Genomic DNA, 25,551 nt, shown 5'->3' with positions numbered 1-25,551 from the left:
CTACCCGAGCATCGGTAGCCGAGGCAAAAACAAACATTGCTATAAAAATTTACAATTATCGGCAGCGCAACGATGCGACACCAAACGGGATTTTACAGAACACACCGGCGCAAAGCTCCGACAGAAGCCAAAAGTTGCCGTAAAGTAAGTTTACCAAGAGTATATACCGTTAGCCTGTGAGCACCTGTCAGGATGAAGCTTTGTTTGTGAATGAGAAATGACAGGTAATGATAAAGCAAGTCTGTGACTACGCACACATGTGCAAATTAGTATCCAGGGTAGAATAAAGGTGTTTTCGAGTTAATTAATCTTTTGGGTACATGAGCATTTTATTATATACGCATTGATCATAATAAAAGTCTTAAAAACTGGGCAGGCTCCCACGGAACACGTCACAGGCAGCACTGTACCGTAGTATTATGTGCAAAGCGTCAGTCAGTTTCAACACACTCTAATTTAGGGGGTCAAACGATGAATTTTTAATCGCATGCTGTCAATAGTAAACTTGAGGTAGGTGGCATTTCTTTTTAAATGCAAAAAATATATATTTTAATTTTTATATCCACCTATTAGCATAGGAGTTAACTAATGTGCTTGCCTTACATAATTCAAATTTAAGCCTCATTAGAAACGAGTTGGGCAACTTCACACTTGTAAAGATGAATTAAACATGAATTTTCCCCAAATAACTTAAAAACGGAGGCACGGAAGAAGAGTGGTTCTGTGTGGGGTAACCATTTTGGGGTACTATCTATAATTTTATTTTATATATTAGACTTTATAAAGGCTCAGGAACCATTTGCAGGGGTTTTGAATTACCCATGTGGCAAGTGTGTACACAACCAAGCCCGTCAACAGCGGGGGGCAACTCAGGACCATAGGGGCCCCTGAATCCCCCTTAATTTATTTTACTTTACATTCCACATTTCTTTTTTATTCAAATCATTGTCTCATTAAATATTATGTTCTACTCGATATATACTTAAAAACTTTAACATATTAAATATTTCAAATATATATGTATATTTTTTCTTTTTCTGCAAATAAATGAACAACAGCCGCTAACACTGAACGTTTACATTCGCGATCACAGTGACCAAAGCCCGATTCGCATCTGTCACTGGCCGCTTGTAGCCCGTTAAGCTGCGGTATGACACGACATGCTGCTCACGTTGAGCTGAGGAGAGAGAAGGTCTTAGGAAATCAGGGATATACAGTGGGGAGAACAAGTATTTTGATACACTGCCAATGGGAAAACTCACTGACTGTATGTTAGTCTGTGGGGAGCTGGTGCGCGAGGCTGAACAGACTCGGGTCCGTAGTAAATGGACTATGTGTCCCATGATCACCCTGGGCTCACGCAGCCAATGGCATGGGACTTGGGGGAGATCTAACGTAGCACATCTAGGTTACTATTTGATGATATCCTGTGTGAAGTGTGCGAGTGTTGTTGGAGCATTAAAAAAGTTAACGTGTGCCGCAAAAGTCACTTCTGCACATTACTGCACAACATCAGCATATGACCGGTGACTGTTGCCGTCTCGCGCAATGCGCAAAGGAGTATACCGCAACTTTTTTTTGTGTGGAATATTTAGAGATTTATCTGTGAGCCAGATGCATAGAGAGCCATATCTGGTTCGCGAGCCATAGGTTCCTGACCTTTGCGCTAATACCGCACGAATGTTATTTTTAGACCGTAACGTCACCATCGTAATGCAGAAGTGGGTCAATATAGACACGCCCTCGTATACAATCCATGTTATTTCTGCTTGTTTTCTCCAGTAATCTTTCGAAAAAAGAACATGCCAAGTAAACACTGCTGCTATGGAACTTGTAAAATCGACTCTAAACACTACAACATATGAAGGATGTTTTCTTCATACGTTTCCCGAAACCAAAAATTTGAAGAATGGATCAACTTGCGCGGACGTCCAAAAGACCAGTTTAATGCCAGCAAGGTGAAGCCATTCGCATTTCATAAGCAGTAAATATTTTGTTGGGGGCCATGGTCCTACAGAGGATGAAGAGGTACACCATTTTGATATTTTTACTTATTTTTTAGCGTGGCATTTTGCATCTGTCTGACAATGAATGACCAGAAAGAAAATAAAATGGTTTCTGACTGCCACTGTTGTTACCTTTGCTGTTGTAAAAAACAACTTTAGTAAGGGGGAAGTGTAAATAAATTATAGAATTAGTATTTGTTATTAATGAAACAATTGAAAGTGTTCGTTGGCTGTCACTGAGTAGCAGTTGCGATCGCTACACAAAAAAAGCAATGTAAATTACCCCCAAGAACAGTCAGCGACATAAGACACCCAGAGGATATTATATATAAGAAAGACAGGGCATATGGTGGTAAAGGATAGATTGTTGAAACAGGGCAATGTCATTGTCGGTGGGGTAAGACGCACAAGAAAAAGGTGTCGATAAAAAAGCTACCTCTGGATCAGGTCGGCTCTTTTTCAGCCCTCAACACTCAAGCCATCTCTTTAACTGAACATTTGTATGTTCTTCCACATCCTTACCAGTAAATTTGGCACCAGGGACATCTTTTTCGGACGGAATTGGTAGGTTTAGCTCAGTAAACATCTCGTTCGTACACTATTTTCATGCATTTATTATTAGGGACAAACGGGAGGTTGACCCGCCTAGCAACAATCGCTAACGTCATGAATATGAGCAAAAGTGACGTGTTGCTTACGGTACGCCATTGGTCCGGTGAAAAATAATGAAAACCGGACATTTTCATGAATTTATAAAACCCTGCCGGACACCCCGGACAGGATGTGAAAAGTGGACAAGTCCAGGTAAAAATGGGCGTTTGGTCACCTTACTGAATAAGGGAGTTCCAAAAAATCGATTTTTAAGCGCATCACGATTCGACACGTGACGATTTGATTACGATTCATAAAGGTTCAAAAACGATGATTTTCCCTCATAACTTTATGACAGCCACTCGTAGCGGAACGAAATTCAAGACACGTCTGCCGCCCGGACACCTTTAACGGACGCACGCACAACATTATGATGAATGCTGCCGGTTACTGAGCGAGAGATTTACTCCTTTTCAAAAGACTGGAAAATAAGTTTGTGTATGAGACAGGCGGTCGCGCTACTGTTCGCAAGTTATTTTTTAGAGCAAGAGGGGAGGTTCGTTGCTCCTTGTCTTTCAGTTGTGCAGCAGTAGTTTCAAGTCATGTCAATTGAAAAATGTCCTGAGTGTGTTGCTAAGACCCGTGTGCGTCTATAAGAGGTGAGTTTGTTGTAGTTGTACTCTTGTACTGTTTAGCCTTTATTGTTGTTTTTGAGATGTTAATAGTTAGCGGCGAGCGCTAAGCTAATTAGCTAATTCGCTAACATGTATTTCAGATGCAGAACGTTTAAAACCATGATTAAGTACAGCGGCAACACTACAAACATGCGAAATAGTACAGAAATCTGTGGAAACAAAGTATATTGGTTAAAAGGAGTCTTAATTCTAAAGACACTTTGTTTCCAGAAAATTGGAATTCATTCCACCTGTGTAAATTCTATTGTATTGTTGAGAGAAATAAGTGCTCCCTTTAAAATATTTAATGTTTTTTAGTGCTGCAACGATTAATCGATTAACTCGAGTATTCGATTAGAAAAAAGATATTCAAATTAAATTTTGTTGCTTCGAGTATTCGTTTAATTAAAGTGGCATTGTAATGGTTTATTTTGGAAGTGTTTGCATTTAGTTTTATTGATTAGGGTGGATACACTGCCCTCTGGTCTGCCTCTTTTTACATGGCTCAATCCAACTGCTCCCTGTTAAGAACAAACATAAGCTAAGTTTTTGTTTGAGCTAATGTTTTTTAATGCATTCATAATTTAGTTTACAGGTATATTTAGCCATTTTTTGTGAGAATATGTGTCTGAACCATTTGTTAAGAGCACTGAAAAAAAAACTTTAGCATTTTATAGCATTTAAGCTAGCGGACTTTTTAAATTTAAGTTAGCCAATTGTTTTGTTTTATATAGATCCTCATTTAAAAAATGTGTATATATATATATATATATATATATATATATATATATATATATATATATATATATATATATATACCGTTTGAGGCTCAGCTCAGGTTTTTTTAATTTTTCATGTTCCCTATCCGATTACTCGATTATTCGAACTAACTAGTCCATCGATTAATTGACTACTAAAGTATTCGATAGCTGCAGCCCTAATGTTTTTGCACTTACTTGTAATAATAAATAAATAAATAAAAAAGCAGCATAAGGGCTGCTTTTTGTTGGACGGGCATGTTTACATCGTTCCTGTTGAATCATTAGGATATTTTAAATAAATAATGAACATAAATTTGTTTGGCTACTTTATTAATTAGTAATGTACGATGCATCGATAACTCTGATAATCGTGATAACCGTGATCATCGTCAATACCGTGATCATTGTTCAATAATCGAATCGTAGCACCCTGAATCGTAATCGAATCCAATCGTGGGGTGCCTAAGATGGCACACCCCTACTACTGAATGGTGCCATGCATGGTGCCTTTGTCCCAACAAGGATGCAATGTAGCATCAGTTGTGGAGTTTTTGTATGGGGGGGTGAAAATCAGGCAAACAGAGATGGTCGGCCTATTTCAGATCACTGAGGATATTAAAAAAAAAAAAAAAAAAAAAAAAAAAAAAAAAGGGCTCTAAAATGTATGTGCAATTTCTGAATGTATTTTCTTCAGTGGTACAAACTGAACAACAGAGCAAAGTCATTCTTGATGCAAGCCAATGTACCATCTCATGCCACAAAGACTGCATGGGCTGCTAAGAGAATAAATGAAGAAAAACCCTTGGTGTGGCCCCTTTCTCCCCTGGTGATCAAATGAGAAACTTCGAAGCATCCTCAAGCACAAATTCTAATAGGTTTCAAGGGAGCTCATATATAAGCTGCAAGGCTTCTACTTCCTTGCAAAGAAATTCAAGCAGATAGGACAAAGATTTGCTTCAAAGTGCTGCAAATTCAACAAAATTACTTAATAATAATAATAAAAAAAAACTTAAAATAGGAAAAAATTCAACTGCTGCCTTTTATCATAAATTTGTCATGCGTGGTGGGGGGGGGCAATGTTTCACATTTCACTCATCTGCCTTTATAAATTACACATGAATCACAGTTACAACTTCCAGTACACTGCAAAGACCAGTGTAGGGGTTGAAAATGTCCTCAGGTACGACTCATAATGTGAGTGATGCAACTGGGCTTTTCAGAATCCCCCCCCTATCGCCCTCAAAGCCAAGCTGCAGCCCCTTGAGGATTCACAGGGCTGCATGAGTGTGTTTGCCTCCAAAGTTCTGTTAAGTTTTAATGCGGCTTGTGCTTTTCTGTTTCTTTCTGGGGTGCACTTACTGAAATGCACTGTTTTCTGGGAGTGTTAATAAAAAGATGCCCGAGAGAGACAATTATTTAATATTTTGCTTAATTAGCATCCATTTCTTACTGCATATGTACTGTATAGTAATGGAGTGTAGCTAATGGTTCTTTTTAAAGCACTGTATAACTGCTAATACCATGTAACTAAGGTAACAAATTAGATTTTACATTTTAGTTTATGAAACAACTAGGCATGGGGTTAAATTTAAACCTCACTATATTGTATCCCAGTGGTGCTACACAGCCTATGTTCTTTTAACAATACATTAATTTCAGGAGAAGTATGAGAATTCACAGTTGCATGCATTAGAAAGGATCAGCGGTGATTAAGTAAGGTATGGACAATAGAGAGAAATGGCTCATTATACTTCAACACAGCATGAGAGGCATGTGCAGCGCACTTCACGCAATTGAGTGCGTCTACAATGTGGAGTTCAAATCCCCTGGAGAGTTCATGCAGTACAGTATATCGATCCATCGCACGGAACACCCTCCGGCCGTGTTCCTCCGAGCTCCACTTGCATTTTGCTCTTTCATAGCATGATGAATGACGCCAAGTAGATTTCAAGTCAGCAATAATTACTGCTTTCGCCGTCAGTGCGCGCAGGCAGCCAGGCAGTATAGAGTGAATTCATTAACAGACTGATTGCTGTTTTCATGAAGAGGCCGAACTCAATTCCCAAGGTTTCAACATCCAAGTGTTTACAAAGCCTCCTGAGCTATGGGGCAGTATCACTCGTTTCTGACCTCTCCTTCTGATGGTGAGAATTGTCAAGGGCTGAAAAGGTCTCTCAAACCGGGAGTACTGTCAAATTAGCAGATGAAAGTGTGACACTTGAGGGGAATGCAATGTGATTAAAGTTCGCTTTCTGTCATTAACAATTGACAAACCAATTGCATCTAACACATTACAAAAAGGAATGTTTTGTGTTATGTACAGTGTTGGGCACATTACTTAAAAAAGTAATTAGTTACAGTTACTCACTACTTCTTCCAAAAAGTAACTGAGTTCGTAACTGAATTACTCTATAGTAAAAGTAACTAGTTACCAGGGAAAGTAACTATTTCCGTTACTTTAAAAAGAAGTTGTTGTATGTCAAAGAATTTGAAATTTTCGAGTCAGTATTCGAGTCAGTTGAATAGAGAAGAACAGACAGGTAGGTGTGTTATAGAACCTTGTAATATTTAGTGCACCTCACCAGCAACAGATTTATCTTACACTTGAAGTGCAACAAAAATAAACAGTAAACAATATAATAAAATAGCAATCAGCAGTAAAAAATATAAAGTGAGTTTAATCAATTAAATTTAACTCTCACAACCTGAGACAACTGGTCAAGTAGAAATAGCCTACTGTACTTCAAGTATTTTGACTTGAAATAGTGTTATATCTCCACCTCGTAAAGGACAATTTTTTTCCTCTGAATGCTCTGCCATCATATCCCTCTACATCTGTTTTGCGTGTGTGTGTTTGCCGCACGCGCTGTTCCGGTTTGTGTGTGAAAACACCGGCTCTGATTGGCTTACCATGACACAGGACTCTAACCCTCAGCCAATCACAATCACTTCCACCGCATCTATCCAGGTGGTGCATTCAGGTAGCCTCGTCCGCCTACTCCTCCCGTCACCCTCAAAGTTTCTGTTGTCCTCAAGATGGAAGCAGCATTCTTGCTGGCTAACAGTGGGGGATGGGAACGAGGCTAGCATTCAGGTGTAGCAAACACAGAAACGTTAGCAAGCTTTGGAAAGCATTGTCTAATTGAATGAGCAGGGACAAACAGCTTGGAGTCATAAGAAGTAAGTGCAGTAATATTCTCATACAGAATTATCCGAGGCACCCTAAAGTGCACACGGCGCCAATATTGTTTTGCTCACATGATGCGGGAGTGAGTTAGAGACACGGCCTGCCGAGAGCCGTACGTTTGTGTTAATGTTATAGTTATATGTGCTATTAAAGAAACAGAGTGCCAGCACGTCCTGTGTGGTATATCTTTGCTGAGAAAAAGCACAAACCTGAACGTTCTCGAACCTGAACGCACCCCACGTCTTGGATGACAAATAAACAGAGCAGAGTAGACTCGCTACGGCTGGTAGTTTCTTCAGTTTATTCAGAGTAAGTAACGCACAGCTGTTGACCGTCAGTAACGGTAACAACGTTGTAACGGCGTAAAAAATAGTTAGATTACCCCTTTACTGAAAAAAGATAACGCCGTTATGTAACAGCGTTATTTATAACAGCATTATTCCCAACACTGGTTATGTAACATACAATATTTAACAGTACAGGTTTACTTTACTTTATATGACATGTTCTGTCCTCACTAAATGTTATTCAGCTTTACAGACAGCAAACAATACAATTGTGCTTTTTGAAGCTTTTTACTTCCTTCACTGTAGACAATTTGTAAGGCTGAAACAAACATATGTACAAAATAAATGTTCAAAACAATATGCATTTTAACAATAAAACACTTGCACAAAACAATTGGTGTTCAAACCTCCATTTAGTCTGATCAATTTGTAAATTAACAGCTAACTAACTAACTAATATATTCTCATAGCATATTGCTCACACTTGACTCCACAAACTATAGCTCTAAACTTAACTTAAAATGCATACACAAACATAAACCTGAAGACGGTACACAAGAAAGCCCGCCCATCTCATCAGACCACAGGACATGGTTCCAGTAATCCATGTGCTTTGTTGAAATGTCTTCAGCAAACTGTTTGCGGGCTTTCTTGTGTACTGTCTTCAGAAGAGGCTTCCACCTGGCGTGACAGTCATACAGACCAATTTGATGTAGAGTCCGGCGTATGGTCTGAGGACTAACAGGGTGACCCCCCACCTCTTCAATCTCTGCACCAATGCTGAGAGCACTCCTGTAACCAGTCACATAACATTTTGGAGGGAAAATGACAAGCAGTACTCAATTTGAACATTTAGGGATGTATGTAATTTCTAAGGGGTGTACTCACTTTTTTTGCCAGGGGTTTAGATAATAATGGCTATTTTGAGTTACTTTGAGGGGAAAATAAATTAACTCTGTCATAGTAGCTGCACACAGACTACTTTTTATTATGTCAAAGTGTCATGTTGTTAGTGTTGTCCCATGAAAAGATATACTCAAATATCTGCAGAAATGCGAGAGGTGTACGTACTTTTGTGATACACTGTATATCAAATAAGGACGGTTTAAATACGCTACGTGACTAATGCGGTCAACAGATCAACACTGCTTTAAAGCTACCACAAAATAACACTATGGTTAAAAGAATGAAAGGGAAATACATGCAAAAAGTATTTTTGAGGCAATGAAAAATTAATAAAAACAAAAATAGTGAGTACTCACTGCTTTTAACTGATATGCCCATGCGTGCTGATGCTTGCGCAAGCGCACTGAACATTGCGTATGAGGTCTCGCCGTGTAGCAAGGAATTGCAGAACACTGGGGTAAGTCTGCGCCTCAGTCAGTCCAGTCAGACCCAACGCTGCCACCAGAGGGCAGTGTATCTTCCATCATTAAACAAAATACAATGTTTTTTTACCTTTTTTGAGATTTAGTGTTACTTAAAGAGTTAATTCCAACTTAATTATATATTTATATAATTAATTTATAATAATAATTAATTATATATATAATTCCAACTTAATGCGTTAATTCGGGTTACGTTGCCAGTGTAGGAACGGAACTCGTTCGTAACCCGGGGATTACCTCTATTGGATTTACTCCTTTTTAAGATTGCAATTAGCTAAGACGAGAGGTCGGTAGTAACGCGTTACATTTACTCAGTTAAGTTTAGTTGTGTTACTAAAATGTTACATTTTTCCCCTTTATTCTACGTGTATATTAACTTTATTTTTGCCAGAGATGCCGACAGTAGTGCTATCAGTTTCACCAAGGAGATGTCGCAACAATAAACACATGACTCCATTACACCATGCTTTTTCACCACTAGAGGGCACGAATGCTCTTTGGATAGGTAAGGGGTCATAGTGCTCTGGTCTAAATTTGATGATTTTTGTGTCATCTTTTTGGCATAATACGGTCATGTAATAGGGTTAGCAACTCAGCAGAGATTCCCAGGCATCGGGCCAGGGACCAATAACAATCGATGGCGTAATTGCTATTGGGCCGCAGAGAAAAAAAATGTAACTTGTTAACAACCACAATCTGGCCTGTGCCTCTTTACTAAGGCAAGTAGAGGTTTGCGTACATCGCCTTCTAGTGGTTGGTCGCCATTAGTGGGGTGTTTACAGCAGGGGAAAATGACACATGTTGAGCCAGAAAATGAGCCTACAACCAAGTCCATTCTGCATAATATGTGGCTAAAAGCTAGCAAACGAGACAACAAAAGCGAATGCGCTGAGAGCATCATACCTCATGGCAAACCGTATTGCTAAAGTCCAGAAACCTTTTACAATTGGAGAAGAACTCATTTTGCCTGCGACCAAGGATATTTGCCGTCTGGTTTCAAGAGAGGCCACAGTTAAAAAAGGTTGATTGTATGGTGAGCTACATTTCCCCTGCACTTAATGTTCGTTTTTTGCCCCGTCATGTTATTTTATAATTACTGACATTTTCTGCCACATATTGCTGGTTTGTGAAAAAATGGCCCATGTTGCACCGTTCCGTGGTGCAAAAAGGTTAGTGACCACTGGGTTATAGCACAGTATAATAATAACAGTTCATATAGACAAAGTTGTGCTGAGAAAAAAAATCAGAAAGTTACTCATAATGTTCCCCATTACCTTAGTATTCTTTTCAACGAATACTTTTTTTACTTGGACTGGAGTAAATTTTTGGAAGACTACTTTTACTTCAGTAATATTATTTAGAAGTAACACTACTCTTATTTGAGTAAAATTTTTGGCTACTCTACCCACCTCTGGCTAAAACCGATAATAACAACATAAAACATTTATGCAGATGCAAATATTGTATTATGCAAATAATACAAAATCTCATATTTTACTGTATTATACCACACTTTACATCCAAACTGTACAACATATATTCTACAATATTAAATGAAAGTAAAACGTGAGAGAAGACAATGCCACATAAATGTATGTGTGTAAAGTATGTTTTAAGAAGTGTTTTTTTTGGGGGGGTATACTTCATTTATTTAGCCTTTATATATCTAAGTGAGGCAATTGATAGATTATACAATAAGACTGCTGAATATAACAAAAGAAAACAAGTCATTTGGTGAAAGTACAAATTCCTTTGGACCTATTTTTTATTTTTTACAATGAAATCCCAAGACATACAGTAACTGCTGATAAATGAAAACCTTTATCACCTTCTCATATTGACTTAACAGTAAACAAACACAGATTGATCGCTACACATGACGGCCTTATTTGTGAGTAGTTTGGACCTACAGTGAGACGTCTAAAGTTGAAAGTCCATTCATACAGAATATTATATATAATATTTGGGAAGGATATGATTCCAAAGTGGGCAGCAATGTGAGTTGTGCTCAGCATGTCTGTTTCACAGACTGCGAGGAGATGCAAATTATTCTGCGAGTGAAGATCAAATTAAGAAGTCTTTTCACTTGCCATCACTCTGCATATAGCAGTTGGTTAATTTCCAGTTTGGATTGACTGAAAAGTATGAAACGCATACCGTAGCATCCAAGTATCTGATGCAATATGTTCCTTATTTCATTATTTTTTTTCACCTTTCTGCTTAGCGGCTTAGACCAGGAGAATGGTAAATCTAAATGTCTTCAAGAGGCTGAAACCGTAATAAGGTGCCACAGAGGAGTTTGGTGTATTCACTTTGTGGTTGTTGATGTTGTGATTTTTTTATTCAGAAAATGCAGTTAGAGAGAAGAGGATTTAGTGTGACCCAGAGAAACAAATGTGATACAAAAACATACAGAATACAGGGGCGGAGATCCTTTTTTTAAAGTTGGCTGGGGGACAATAGGCAGTAAAATTTTGGAGAATAATTATTGAAGGGGACAACGATAAAAAATAGACTTATATTGTGACTTGTGACGATTCTGTTAAATAATACATTCTAATAATTATATACAGTGATCCCTCGCTACTTCGCACCTCAGACATAGTGCCCTCAGTCCATCGCGGATTTTTTTTCAATTATATATATTAAAAAAAAAAACACACTCGCTCCCTTCCTCCTTCCCTGCTCTTTGTTCATCAGGCAGGAAGTGCACGTGCACTGGAGTTGTTTAGTCAAGTTAACGATGATTGACAGATTAATGTGTTTGATCTGGCCAGAGTAACGAATTTCAGAAGTGCCGCATGCGTCAATCATTGTTTAACTCAAACAGGTGCTGTGGCAACTCATTGTATATAAGTGAGCAACTCTGAGTGGATTTGAGAGGACTCACTCAATGAAGCCTTTAATAAAGCCAAGCATTTTTCTACTACTACTTTATTCCTGTTTAAAAATAATTTGGTGGAACAGTAACATGTTTAAAACTTATCATAGTTATTATATTCGAAGTGCTGAAAAAAACATTTATTAATATATATTACATTTACAAAGAAAAGTAAAAATACACTGGGGCAAATAAGTATTTAGTCAACCACTAATTGTGCAAGTTATCCCACTTGAAAATATTAGAAAGGCCTGTAATTGTCAACATGGGTAAACCTCAACCAAAAAACCCCAGAAAATCACATTTTTTGATTTTTAAAGAATTTATTTGAAAATCATGGTGGAAAATAAGTATTTGGTCAATACCAAAAGTTCATCTCAATACTTTGTTATGTACCCTTTGTTGGCAATAACGGAGGCCAAACTTTTTCTGTAACTCTTCACAAGCTTTTCACACACTATTGCTGGTATTTTGGACCATTTCTCCATGCAGATTTCCTCTAGAGCTGTGATGTTTTGGGGCTGTCGTTGGGCAACATGGACTTTCAACTCCCTACACAGATTTTCTTTGGGGTTGAGATCTGGAGACTGGCTAGGCCACTCCAGGACCTTGAAATGCTTCTTATGAAGCCACTCCTTTGTTGCCCTGGCTTTGTGTTTGGGATCATTGTCATGCTGAAAGACCCAGCCATGTCTCATCTTCAATGCCCTTGCTGATGGAAGGAGACTTTCACTCAGAGTCTCTCGATATATGGCCCCATTCATTCTTTCCTTTACACAAATCAGTCATCCTGGTCCCTTTGCAGAAAAACTGCCCCAAAGCATGATGTTTCCACTAGTGTTGTATCGGTCGCGAACGATTCGTTCTTTTTGAACGAATTGTTTTGGTGAACGAGACCGAACTAATCATCATCTGCACTGATTCGTTCTATGAAGGTGGTGCTTGTTTGCTGCGTGGGAGGGCGTTGAGCAAGCGCCAGCGTCTTCTGACATCGCACACGACCAATCAGACGCCAGCCTCATCGCGGGCAGGGGAGGGACCGGAAACAGAATCAGGGCGTTTGTCACTCACGTCCACGTGTGGCCAATAAGCAGCCAGCGTGCAGGCAGGGGGGCAAGACTGAGTTTTGTCACTTCCCGTTCAGTGACTCGGTCCTCCGGTTCCTGACCTAGCTTGCTGCTAACTTGATTTTCCAGTAATGACTATGCGGTGAATGAATCAGAAAATGAAAGGAAATGACTTTGTCACATATTTGTTAACGTGGAGCCTATCAAATGCTGCTCAAACAGACAAAAACACCACACAAATCTAGCGAGCATTGTTTAGAGTAGTACTTTTCTCAACAAACTCGTGACTGCCTATGACGACATACTATCAAATTTACAGTAATTTAAAACACGGGTAGCTACGAGGCAAGCAAAAGCTGAGCTGCGGTCGCGTGACGGCAGTGAAGCGGGCAGAGAACTGTCACTATATGGAGGCTTCATGGCAGCGATATTTACCTCATATGTGCACAGAAAAAAATATTTAGTATGATCACCATAATACTGATTTGCAATGAAACTGTATATACATGTCAATTTTTCCCCGAGTGTTTTATTTATTTTTTTTCGTGTCAGCGTGTCGGGTGTTGGTTGGTTTGACAAATTATGTCAATCCCTCCATCATGTGCTACTCAAGCGCCCAAAACAACGCACGCAGACACGGGAGATGTCGCAATATGTCTACATTTTTCTTAACAGACTAATGAGAGTAGAAAGGCGACATCGTAAAGAGCTAACAATTATTTCTCGTCAGCATTTGACGATCTGAGATGCGGGGACGACAGGGGAGCTGACCGGATTATTTTATTTATTAATACCAGTGCAAAAAAACAATATGATCACCATAATACTGATTTGCAATGAAACTGTATATACATGTAATTTTTTTCCGAGTGTTTTTTTTTTTTTCTTCGTGTCAGGTGTTGGTTGGTTTGACAAATTATGTCAATCCGTCCATCATGTGCTACTCAAGCGCCCAAAAACAAAGCACGCGGACACGGGAGATGTCGCAATATGTCTACATTTTTCTTAACAGACTAATGAGAGTAGAAAGGCGACATCGTAAAGAGCAAACAATTATTTCTCGTCAGCATTTGACGATCTGAGATGCGGGGACGACAGGGGAGCTGACCGGATTATTTTATTTATTAATGCCAGTGCACAATCACGTTCATGTTCAACACGATCATCTTAATACTAAAAAACAAAAATACAACAGAGCGAGATGTAAATATGATGTGTTGGTCGTTCCATATTCAGAAATTAAACTTTCGATGTATTTTTATTTTCGTGACAGCAAACATGCTGTATATGTATGTGTGATCAAGAACCTGCTAGAGAAAGTCCGTGCGCCCCCGCCCCCTACTCCCCTCACAAAAGGAAAATGTTTAACCGTGTCCTAAATCGAAATGCAAGCACGAGCCATGACTTTGAGCCCATAGAACTAGGACAGACGACGCGGAAGTTCTCCCTCGCTTTTGCAGCAGCAGGAGGGAGACGAGGCTGTCTGTGAAAGCAGAATGATACCGCCTGTCACTCATTTCTGAAACTACGACGAGTGGTCAATGTGGAAGAGAGGGAGGGACCAAGCAATGTCACTTCCCGTTCAGTTATACTGCGAAGCGGTCTTTGGTGATTCGTTCGGCAACGTCACTTCCCGTTCAGTAACCGAACGATTCGTTTGGGCGGGGAGGGAGATGAGGGGGGCGAACGATTCGTTGAACGATTTGTTTGAACGAATCTTTTTACTGAACGAACCGGAATGGATTCGTTTGCTCAAGTGAACGACAAATCTCGTCACTAGTTTCCACCCCCGCGCTTCATGGTGGGTATGGGTTCTTCGGATGCAAATCAGTATTCTTTCTCCTCCAAACACGAGAACCTGTGTTTCTACCAAAAAGTTCTATTTTGGTTTCATTTAACCATAACACATTCTCCCAGTCCTCTTCTGGATCATCCAAATGCTCTTTAGCGAGCCGCAGACGGGCCTGGACGTGTACTTTCTTCAGCAGGGGGACACGTCTGGGAGTGCAGGATTTGAGTCCCTGGTGGCGCATTGTGTTACTGTGGTCCCAGCTCTCTGTAGGTCATTCAGTAGGTCCCCCCGTGTGGTTCTGGGATTTTTGCTCACCGTTCTTGTTTCATTTTGACGCCACGGGATGAGATCTTGCATGGAGCCCCAGATCAAGGGAGATTATCAGTGGTCTTGTATGTCTTTCATTTTCTAATAATTGCTCCCACAGTTGATCTCTTTACACCAAGCGTTTTACCTATTGCAGATTCAGTCTTCCCAGCCTGGTGCAGGTCTACAATTTTATGTCTGGTGTACTTCGACAGCTCTTTGTTCTTGGCCATAGTGGTGTTTGTAGTGTGACTGACTGAGATTGTGGACAGGTGTCTTTTATACCGATAATGAGATAAAACAGGTGCCATTAATACAGGTAACGAGTGGAGCCTCATTAGACCTTTTTAGAAGAAGTAAGACCTTTTTGACAGCCAGAAATCTTGCTTGATTGTAGGTGACCAAATACTTATTTTCCACTCTAATTTGGAAATAAATTATTTAAAAATCAAACTGTGATTTTTCAGTTTTTTTTTCCCACATTCCGTCTCTCATGGTTGATGTTTACCCATGTTGACAATTACAGGCCTCTCTAATCTTTTCAAGTTGGAGAACTTGCACAGTTGGTGGTTGACTAAAAAATTATTTGCCCCACTGTATTTGTTGGTTATGTGACAGATTTTCATAAATGTTCAATATGAGCACCGCCTATGACTGCACACGTCGAGTCTGTATTCGAGCTCGTGTCAAACTCGCAGAAATTTCTTGAAATCTTTGGTGCCAAGTCCTAATTTGTTTTGCGGTTGGTGCCTTCTTTGCAAAATTTGTGAAGAAGGTACGCTGCACTGTCTTCGGTGACTGAGTCCGAGCATACGCAAACACGCAAAATGCCTTTTCTTTTGAAGTGAACGACATTTCTTAACCTGAAAAGATAGAAATGCAAAACGTTACACACAAAAACTTGAAACGTTTTGACACAAGATGTAAAAATTTGAGGTCATTCCAACGAAAATTGTCAAAATTATTGGTCTACGAAATGGGGTCAGACATTTTGGAACACCCTGTATATACAATTTATTTTTTTATAATTATACTTTAGGAAAAAAAAGGGGAAAAACATGTCTTATATGTATCTCTTTCCAATGTTATATCTGAATAAATACATTGAACAACCACAAAAAAAAACAAAAAATGTTTTTTGGGGGGAGGGGGGGTGCATGGTTTTTCACTTATCGCTGCGGTTTCTGGTCCCCATTAACTGCGAAAAACGAGGGATCACTGTATATATTGATCAGGATTGTATAGCCTACTTTCCCTTCGAGACAAAAAACATCAATCCCTAATATTATAACTCCTTCCTGGAAATAAATCTAAAATGTTATTAAAATCTGAAGTATTTGATATCAATACCCAGACAGTTAGCTGTTCAGAGTGACAGAAATAAATAATTACAGGAAGCTCTTTTTTTCTCTCTTCTCTGTCTGTGACTGTCACCTTATACTGAGCTATTATCAGCTTTTAACTTACTTTAACAGCACTCAGTAATGGAGAGTAGACCATTGAACAATGCAAGAGAAATGATGCAGATAGTCTGAAACTCAAGATTTTAGTTCATGGGATATTTTAGAACCTGCGCTATAGGCACATATGCAGAGGGCAGACTCTATGGAAGTCAGCCTCTCCCGTGTGGATTAGAAAAAAAACATTTTCAGAGAAGGGAGGGGTGAGAGAAATATTCTAATATTCAAATAGCATATTATTACATGACTAAAATAAAAACTGAATAGATTTTACTTTGAATTTAGTCTACAGCTCCAAAAATACCGTAATTTTCGGGCTATAAACCTCTACTTTTTTCCTTCATTTTGAATCCTGCGGCTTACAGTCCATTGCGGCTTATTTGTTGATTTATTTGGGTTAATAGGTAACACATGCCTTCTAGTATGCATTGCAGCACTACAGAGGTAAATAACAATCAAAATTCATGTTCTATGCTAATTATTTATTCAGTTACTGTTCCAGTTTCATTTTTTTGCTAATTATGGTATTTGGTAACACTTTATCTGACAGCGGCATCATAAGACTCTTATAAGACTGTCATAATTATGACATGACACTATCATGGGCATTACTAAATGCCTATGACAGATGTCATTAAGTGTCGTCCGGCGAATTATGTTACTAACTCCATTTATGCCCAGCTCAGATCTTTTACATCCATCCAAAGTGAGATAATTCGCAGGATAACATTAAATTACATCTGGTATAAGCATTCATTAATGCTCGTGACAGTGTCATTATATACTCACCGGCCACTTTATCAGGTACACCATGCTAGTAACGGGTTGGACCCCCTTTTGCCTTCAGAACTACCTCAATTCTTCGTGGCATAGATTCAACAAGGTGCAGGAAGCATTCCTTAAAGAGTTTGGTCCATATCGACATGATGGCATCACACAGTTGGTGCAGATTTGTCGGCTGCACATCCATGATGCGAATCTCCCATTCCACCACATCCCCAAAGATGCTCTATTGGATTGAGATCTGGTGACTGTGGAGGCCATTTGAGTACAGTGAACTCATTGTCATGTTCAAGAAACCAGTCTGAGATGATTCCAGCTTTATGACATGGTGCATTATCCTGCTGAATGTAGCCATCAGAAGTTGGGTACATTGTGGTCATAAAGGGATGGACATGGTCAGCAACAATACTCAGGTAGGCTGTGGCGTTCCACCGATGCTCAGTTGGTACCAAGGGGCCCAAAGAGTGCCAAGAAAATATTCCCCACACCATTACACCACCACCACCAGCCTGAACCGTTGATACAAGGCAGGATGGATCCATGCTTTTATGTTTTTGATGGCAAATTCTGACCCTACCATCCGAATGTCGCAGCAGAAATTGAGACTCATCAGACCAGACAACATTTTCCCAATCTTCTATTGTCCAATTTTGATGAGCTTGTGCAAATTGTAGCCTCAGTTTCCTGTTCTTAGCTGAAAGGAGTGGCACCCGGCGTGGGTTCTACTGCTGTAGCCCATCTACCTCAAAGTTCGACGTACTGTGCGTTCAGAGATGTTCTTCCTTCCTTCTCCTTCTTCCTTCTTTCTTTCTACCTTGGTTGTAACGGGTGCTTATTTGAGTCACAGTTGCCTTTCTATCAGCTCGAACCAGTCTGGCCATTCTCCTCTGATCTCTGGCATCAACAAGGCATTTCAGAACTGCCGCTCACTGGATATTTTTTCTTTTTCGGACCATTCTCTGTAAACCCTAGAGATGGTTGTGCGTGAAAATCCCAGTAGATCAGCAGTTTCTGAAATACTCAGACCAGGTCTTCTGGCACCAACAACCATGCCACGTTCAAAGTCACTCAAATCACCTTTCTTCCCCATACTGATGCTCGGTTTGAACTGCAGGAGATTGTCTTAAACCATGTCTACATGCCTAAATGCACTGAGTTGCCGTCATGTGATTGGCTGATTAGAAATTAAGTGTTAACGAGCAGTTGGACAGGTGTACCTACTAAAGTGGCCGGTGAGTGTATGTATGATTGTCTCATGACAGTCTTATGGCACCGTCAGTGAGTTTTACCAAATACCATAACTATCAATTAATGAAACAACTGGAATAGTAACTGAATAAATAATTAGCACATAGCAATTTTGATTGTTGTTTACATCTGGAGTGCTGCAATGCATGCTAAGAGGCATGTTGGACAACAACAATATTGACAGCAGGTAGCAGCAGAGGTTGACTGTCTCTCCAAGGGAACAGTGATGGTCAAATGAAGCTTCTTGAAGCAATGAGGCTCTCCAGCCAATTGATTCCAAGCTTCATGGTGGTTAATTCAGTCTTACGACGGGTGTATGATGCCGCTGTCAAATAAAGTGTTACCGGTTAATATCATTTGGGGTAAATATCCCATAATACAGTGTGGAAATCTGCAGCTTATAGTCCATTGCGGCTTATCTATGAACAAATGCTGTTTTCGTGTCACATTATGTGGGTGGCGGCTTATACTCAGGTGCGCCTTATAGTGCGAAACTTACGGTATTGTGTCTCAAATTATTGGTGGGTGTGGCAGCTTAGTTGAGGAGTGGGGTGTCCGCCCCACCCCCCATCCCCTCAGGATATCTGCTCTTGAACTGAATATATATGCAGCCTAGTTGTAAGTATTGTTTCAATCCCTTTATAACTACTTTTGCCAGGACACCATGCGTGGAGGGGATACACCTACTAACCAAAGGACTAACTAACTAAAGGAGAGGAAGAAGATAGGAGCCGATCTAACAGCAAACTACAAGATTTCTCCACCTGTATTCTTTCTCACCTGTCCTTCCTCTTATTTTGTGATACTAGATGTAGTTCAGGGCACAGTCCATTAGTTGGAGCCCAAAACAAGAGTGGAGCCCTAAAGTCTCCTACCTTAATGAGTTCAATATAAGACAGGTGTGCCGCACACACCCATTGTGATATGAGACAGGTGAGCTGCACACCCACTACCACAGTAAGGAAGCACAGGAACATGGTGAGTTTTTTCTGGTTTATGCCAATGTGATCTTTAGTTTTTGGGCAAATGAAAGCCTATGTCTGGATGGAGGCTCATTCCTCAGTACCTATATTTGTGTTAGAGAGATTCTGTGTGGGACTGTTACTTTTAATTACGATCCATATCTTTAGTTTGTTCACAGATTCGGTTACATGCACTAGTGGTACAATATTTGTTGGGCATGTTAAGAAGAATTTGAAGTTTGAGTTTTAACGTTTTAAGTTGGGGCTTAGAAATCGGTTAATGGTAAAATGTTAAAGAATCTGTTAAAATTAGGGCTGTCAAAATTATCGCGTTAACAGACAGAAATTTTAAAAATTATTCACGTTAAAATATTTGACGCAATTAACGCACATGCCTCGCTCAAACATTAAAATTAGTGTCATGTCCATTTGTTACTTGTGTTTTTGGGTGTTTTTTCGCCCTCTGCTGGCGCTTGAGTGCGACTGATTTTATGGGTTTCAGCACCATTCATCAGCATTGTGTAATTATTGACATCAACAATGGCGAGCTACTAGTTTATTTTTTGTTTGAAAATTTTACAAACTTTATTAAAATGAAAACATTAAGAGGGGTTTTAATATAAAATTTCTATAACTTGTACTAACATTTCTTTCAAGAACTACAAGTCTTTCTATCCATGGATGGCCTTAACAGAATGTTAATAATGTTAATGCCATCTTGTTGATTTATTGTTATTATAAACAAATACAGTACTTATGTACAGTATGTTGAATATATCCGTCGTCTTTCCATTCCAACAATAATTTACAGAAAAATATGGCATATTTTATAGATGGTTTGAATTACGATTAATTAAGCTGTGATTAACTTGATTAAAAATTTTATTCGTTTGACAGCCGTAGTTAAAAATTAATTTTAAACATCCAGACATCTTTTCTTGAGCTCAGCACTCACTATACAAGTGGGTGTTAGGGAATGAAAAGGGCAGGTACAGTGTAACATCAGACCAGACCAGCACAGAGTTGAGGGCCTCCTTTAAAGGGAGCCACGAATAGAAAGACTTGTAGTTCTTAAAAGATAAACGATATTATGAGTTAAAATAATTTGATATTAAAACTCTTCTTGAACATTTCAATTTTAGACAATTTGAAATTATTTTAACTAGTAGGTCGTCATTGTTGTTGACGTCGCAGTGCGGTGACGTCGCTGTGTTACGCTGCCGGGCTTCCAGAGTATGACTCTAGCGACATAAACATGTCATCTGTTCAGCCCTTCCGATTTGCACCTGAGAGGAACATTAATGAGCATGACAGCACTGTCGATTTTTCACAAGCAAAATGAACAGGGAAGACTGGATGGGACGAGACGAGAGTAGGACAAAACCGGTGTTCTGCCAAAATGCGCTACACTGGCGAAACGTCCTACAAGAGACTAATTTAACACCCAAAGTACTACCATGCGCTTTCAGCTTGTTTTGTTTAAATGCATACAGACCGATCATATAAAAGATGCCTTAACAAAATATTTAAATGTAGTCATATCAAGTAAGGGTGGTTTAAATACGGTATGTGACTAATTTGGTCAGCAGATCAACAAACTGCTTTGAAGCTACCATAAGAAAACACAATGCTTAAAAGTATGATAGGGAAACGCATGCAAGGTATTCTAAGGCAATGAAAAGGTAATAAGAGGCTCAATAAAAACGCAAATAGAAAGTACTTGCCGCTTTTAACCAATGTGCACATGTGTTGGACGTCTCGCCGCGAATTGCAGAACACTGGTAGTGTTCGTCTAATGCAGTGCTTCTCAATTGTTTTTTGTTATGCCCCCCCACATGAAGACGTAAACGTTCCGCTCCCCCCCAACTCTCTGCCGCCACTGTAAATATACTGTAGTATCATTTGTATATAAAATTATTACTGTAAGTACACCTCTGCATAACATTGTGTTCTTTTTAATATCAAAGAAAAAATACAGATGACCTTACAGTAAAGTGTAAAAAAAAAAAAAAAATCCATTCTGTAAAAATACACTCAAGACACAGGTTTTGACCGTTTGATACTGAAAAATCAAATTTAATAAAATCAATGAATATTAAATTCATATTTGATTAGCAACGTTTACTCATGAGGACAATATGTCGAACAATTAGACCAAAAAAACAAAAATTAATAGAACAAAACGACAGTGTCATTGGACAAAGGGACAGTTTTGATTTTTGCTGCAGGCAGTATTAGCTCCTTTGCTATGGTGTGGGGTTATTTTACACTGAGCAACTTGGTATGCCACCTTATATGATGCTGACAGTGCTCACTGGTTTAGTGATGTAACACTGACAAAGCTGGAGGATTGTTGGCAATATTTGGCACTCGCTGAAAAAAAAAAAAAATTCCTGCTGTCCGCTGCAAACATTTTTAGACAAAGTAAACAGACGGATCTTTCCTCGTCTCTCACTGTACTAAAAGTCAAAGCAAAAAGCTAAATGCTTGTACGCTTCGTCATATTTCCTAGTCTTAGCTGTTCATATCTCCAGTGCTCTTTGCTGTGTGCTCTTGTTTGGTTCAAAAAATACTGCGGACATGCGGAAAAAAAAAATCAATGGCAATATTTTGTTTCTAATAAGGAAAAATTCTGGCTTATTAGAGCCTTCAAGTCTTTAAGTCCGAGGTTCTCTTTCAGGTTTTCAACTTGCACGACAAAAATACAGGGGTTGGAAAAAATAATGGAAACGCCTAAGATTTTGGTATCAATTAAGACGTTGATTTCCACCGTCATCATATCTGAAGGAGTTAGTGTAGTCGAACTTAAAATTCCTTTGGAATCAATACCTTGGAGAATTGAGGCTGTAATTACCGCAAAAGGTGGACCTACACCATATTAAATAAGTTTTTGTTGATTGAAAAAAATTGTTTTAAAGCGTTTTCATTTTGTCCAGCCCCTGTAGTTAAAGCTCAGTTTGCCTCGTGTCCTCTGTAGCTCACCTAGCCCCGTTCAAACAGGACCAACAAAGCTGAAAAAACTTGGCATGGTGATGGGGCAGGATGAGAATGCAAGCAATGTTTGATGTGTAGTGTGGACCCCAGTGTTCGTACAAATCGCCTGTGAGCAACGGCATCCTATTGTGTAATCTCCAATAATGGCACTAACAGTTCTATACAAGTACAGTATTTGTAGGATTGAGAGGACAAAAATGCAAACGTACTATAGGTTTTTCACCCCTATGCTGTACATGTGAGTTGTTGCGTAAGCGAGGATGATCCAGAGATAACATCTCTTGGTTTGGACAGAGGCTGGTCTGGTTAATCTTTAACCAACCGGACTGTCAGAGTTGTATAAATTGGGGAAAAAATCTAATGATCTGCCCCCACTGAAGAAGACTTAACGGTAAGCAATAGCGAGGGATTCATGAAATGGATAGGCAGATTTTAGAGATGCAAAATTTTAGGGATAAATCTCTTAGGGAATTCATTTGTCACATAGTTCTATAGCATGCAGTTAAATGTACGGGATTTTTAAAATATGGTTTACAGTGGAACTTTCTGGTTATAATTAGGCCAATTTCCCTTTTCGGCCTTTTTTCTTTCGTTGCAATACTGTCATTTGACAATTTGGAAAGCTGCTTCATCAATACTAATTGACAAGGTTCATTTGCACTGTTCAAAGAAAGGTCTAAAGATAATTTAATCTTGGATGCAAAATGTTTGCTTACACTTCTGAACTTTGCTCTAACTTGTCTTTTCTAAATTGTTCTGGTCAGGTTGGAAAGATGCAGAGTTTCTTTGCAAGCTGTACCATTGCAGCACTTTTGGCTGCTTGCCTTGCAGCCCCGCATCCCGACCACCATGATCATCACGACCATGATCACCACCACCATGGAGATGACATGAAATGCCATGAACTGTCCGCTCCCAATGCAGATTTTGGCTTTGGCCTCTACAAAGCCCTAAGAGCCCAAGCAGGTCCTGCAGACAACATCTTCTTCTCCCCACTGGGCATCGCCTCTGCCCTGTCCCTATTGTCCACAGGGGCACGTCAAGAGACTCATAGCCAGTTGTTTTCCACCTTGGGCTACAGTGGCCAGGAGCAGACTAAGATCAATGAAGCATACAAACATCTTTTTCATATGCTCGGCCACAACCAGGACCAGAGGCAACTTGATGTCGCTAATGCAGTTGCTGTAGCCAACAACTTCAGTCCTAATGACATCTTCATGAAAAACGCCAAGGAATTCTTCTCTGCTGATGTTCTCAAGGTTGATTTTGGCAAATCTAAAGAGGCTGTAGATGAAATCAACTCTTACATCGCCGGTAAAACCCATAACATGATTAAAGACCATGTGAAAGATGTGGATGCAGACCTGGCTATGATGCTGATCAACACTGTTTATTTCAAAGGTAGGAGACCGAAAAAAAACATTTCATAATCACAAATCCTTGAAAAACATTTCAATGTCTGGTTACAGGACAGTGGGTTCGACACTTCAACAAATCCTTTACAAAGAAGGCTGACTTCCACGTGGATGAAACCACCAAAGTGGAAGTGGACATGATGAAAAGGACGGGCCGTTACCACTTGTATCTCGACATGGACAATGGCACCTCGGTCTTGATGCTGCCTTACAAGGGCAATACCTCCATGATGATCATCCTGCCTGATGAGGGAAAGATGAAGGATTTGGAAGAAAAAATCAACAAAGACGACATTAAGCGCTGGCACGACTCTCTTTACTTGCAGTAAGAATGAAAACTAACACTGCAGGGAGAAAAAACCATGGTATGACTGCAAAGATGCAACTTCCCGTTTTTGTTTCAGATCTGTCGACGTGTCCCTGCCCAAATTTTCAGTTTCAACCAAATCTAGCCTGGACACCACATTGAAAGATATGGGAATAACTGCTGCTTTCGGAGACTCTGCTGATTTCTCTGGCATTACAGAAGATGTCAAGCTTAAGCTGTCTAAGGTAAAATAAGCTAAACACAGTTCAATCGGTTGAAAAGTCTTCTTTCATATACGGTTCAGTATAATTCAGTGATCCTTTGCTATAGCTAAAACATGCGTCTTTGGCTGTTTTCTCTAACCACTTGTTTGTTCCACAGGCATCCCACCAAGCAGTTCTGAGTGTTGATGAAGCAGGAACCGAAGCAGCAGCTGTCACTACCCTAGAAATAATGCCCATGAGTTTGCCCATGAGGATGAAGATGGATAGACCCTTTTTGGTCCTTATTATGGAGGACTCTACACGCAGCATCCTCTTCATGGGCAAGATCAGTAATCCCGCAGCTATGTAAATAAGCCTTCAGTAATGGGGAAAGTTACGACTTTTAAAAATCCTGTGTTCATGTTAATTCATTGATGAAATGATAAAGATGATGATGAACCATTTAATGTTTGATTTAATTTTATAACCTAGAAAATTCATGCCACACGCATGAAAATTCCTCATTGCCTAATTGGATCAGGGTTTACCAAATCTGGACCTCGGGGCAACTTTTCCTGTTTTCATGTCGACCTCATCCAACACACCTGACTCAATCAGAATTATTATCAGGCTTCTGGATAGCTTGTCAATGAAATAATAATAATAATAATAATTTGATTTGGTTGTGTTAGGGGAGGGACCTGGAAAACACGATAGGTGGTATCAAGGTCGGATTTGGTGAACTCTGGTTTAGAAGTACACGAAGTTCAGCATATCTTTTAGGATTTATGTGGTGTGGGAAGAGTAGCCAAAATTTTACTGGAGTACCGTTGCTTCGAAATATTACTCAAAAGTAGTCATCCAAAAAATATACTCAGGTACAAGTATTTGGTAAATATTCAAGTAATAAGTAACATTGTAACTGCATAAAAACATACCTCAAAACTAGTTGAATTTCCTTGTTTTCAGTGTAAATCCACTAGAAATAAGTGAAATTATCTGCCAATGGTTAAAGTAAATTTTTACTCAGATTTCTTGTAATAATAGCTGAAAATCTAACTTATTTTAAGCAATAAGTATCTTTAATGTTATAAAACTCCTTAAAATTTCAAAACGTTCTATATTCAATAAATATTGTTCAAAACCTTTTTGAAAGGTGAAAAATGACCAACTTTTAGATGTATGGGCTTCATAAGAACAAATAGTAATATTTACTTAACAGATTGATGTGTCAGATTA

At 39.3% G+C, this 25,551-nt stretch overlaps 1 protein-coding gene across 3 annotated transcripts; it reads left to right on the top strand.

The window, feature by feature from the left end:
* On the top strand, positions 1-24,779 carry LOC130907315 (alpha-1-antitrypsin homolog). 3 transcript variants are annotated; one of them, XM_057822233.1, is made up of 5 exons: positions 1-144; positions 23,152-23,788; positions 23,857-24,127; positions 24,207-24,354; positions 24,491-24,779. In XM_057822233.1, exons 1-5 carry the CDS (start codon positions 73-75, stop codon positions 24,680-24,682), a joined length of 1,320 nt encoding a protein of 439 aa, XP_057678216.1. In that variant the 5' UTR covers positions 1-72; the 3' UTR covers positions 24,683-24,779. The 3 variants fall into 3 exon arrangements, with proteins under 3 accessions (XP_057678216.1, XP_057678217.1, XP_057678218.1); XM_057822234.1 differs by lacking the exon at positions 1-144 and adding an exon at positions 19,250-19,409; XM_057822235.1 differs by lacking the exon at positions 1-144 and adding an exon at positions 22,675-22,778.
* The last annotated feature ends 772 nt before the right edge of the window (positions 24,780-25,551 follow it).

This window comes from Corythoichthys intestinalis, chromosome 19 (assembly GCF_030265065.1).
Source record: "Corythoichthys intestinalis isolate RoL2023-P3 chromosome 19, ASM3026506v1, whole genome shotgun sequence".
Lineage (NCBI taxonomy): Eukaryota > Metazoa > Chordata > Actinopteri > Syngnathiformes > Syngnathidae > Corythoichthys > Corythoichthys intestinalis.
This window is presented reverse-complemented; position numbering and strand designations above follow the sequence as displayed.

Coding starts and splice junctions, on each gene's coding strand:
- LOC130907315 (XM_057822233.1), top strand. CDS start 73: ATGCGACACCAAACGGGATTTTACAGAACACACCGGCGCAAAGCTCCG. Junction 23,789..23,856: donor CAACACTGTTTATTTCAAAG/GTAGGAGACCGA, acceptor GTCTGGTTACAG/GACAGTGGGTTCGACACTTC. Junction 24,128..24,206: donor CACGACTCTCTTTACTTGCA/GTAAGAATGAAA, acceptor TTTTTGTTTCAG/ATCTGTCGACGTGTCCCTGC.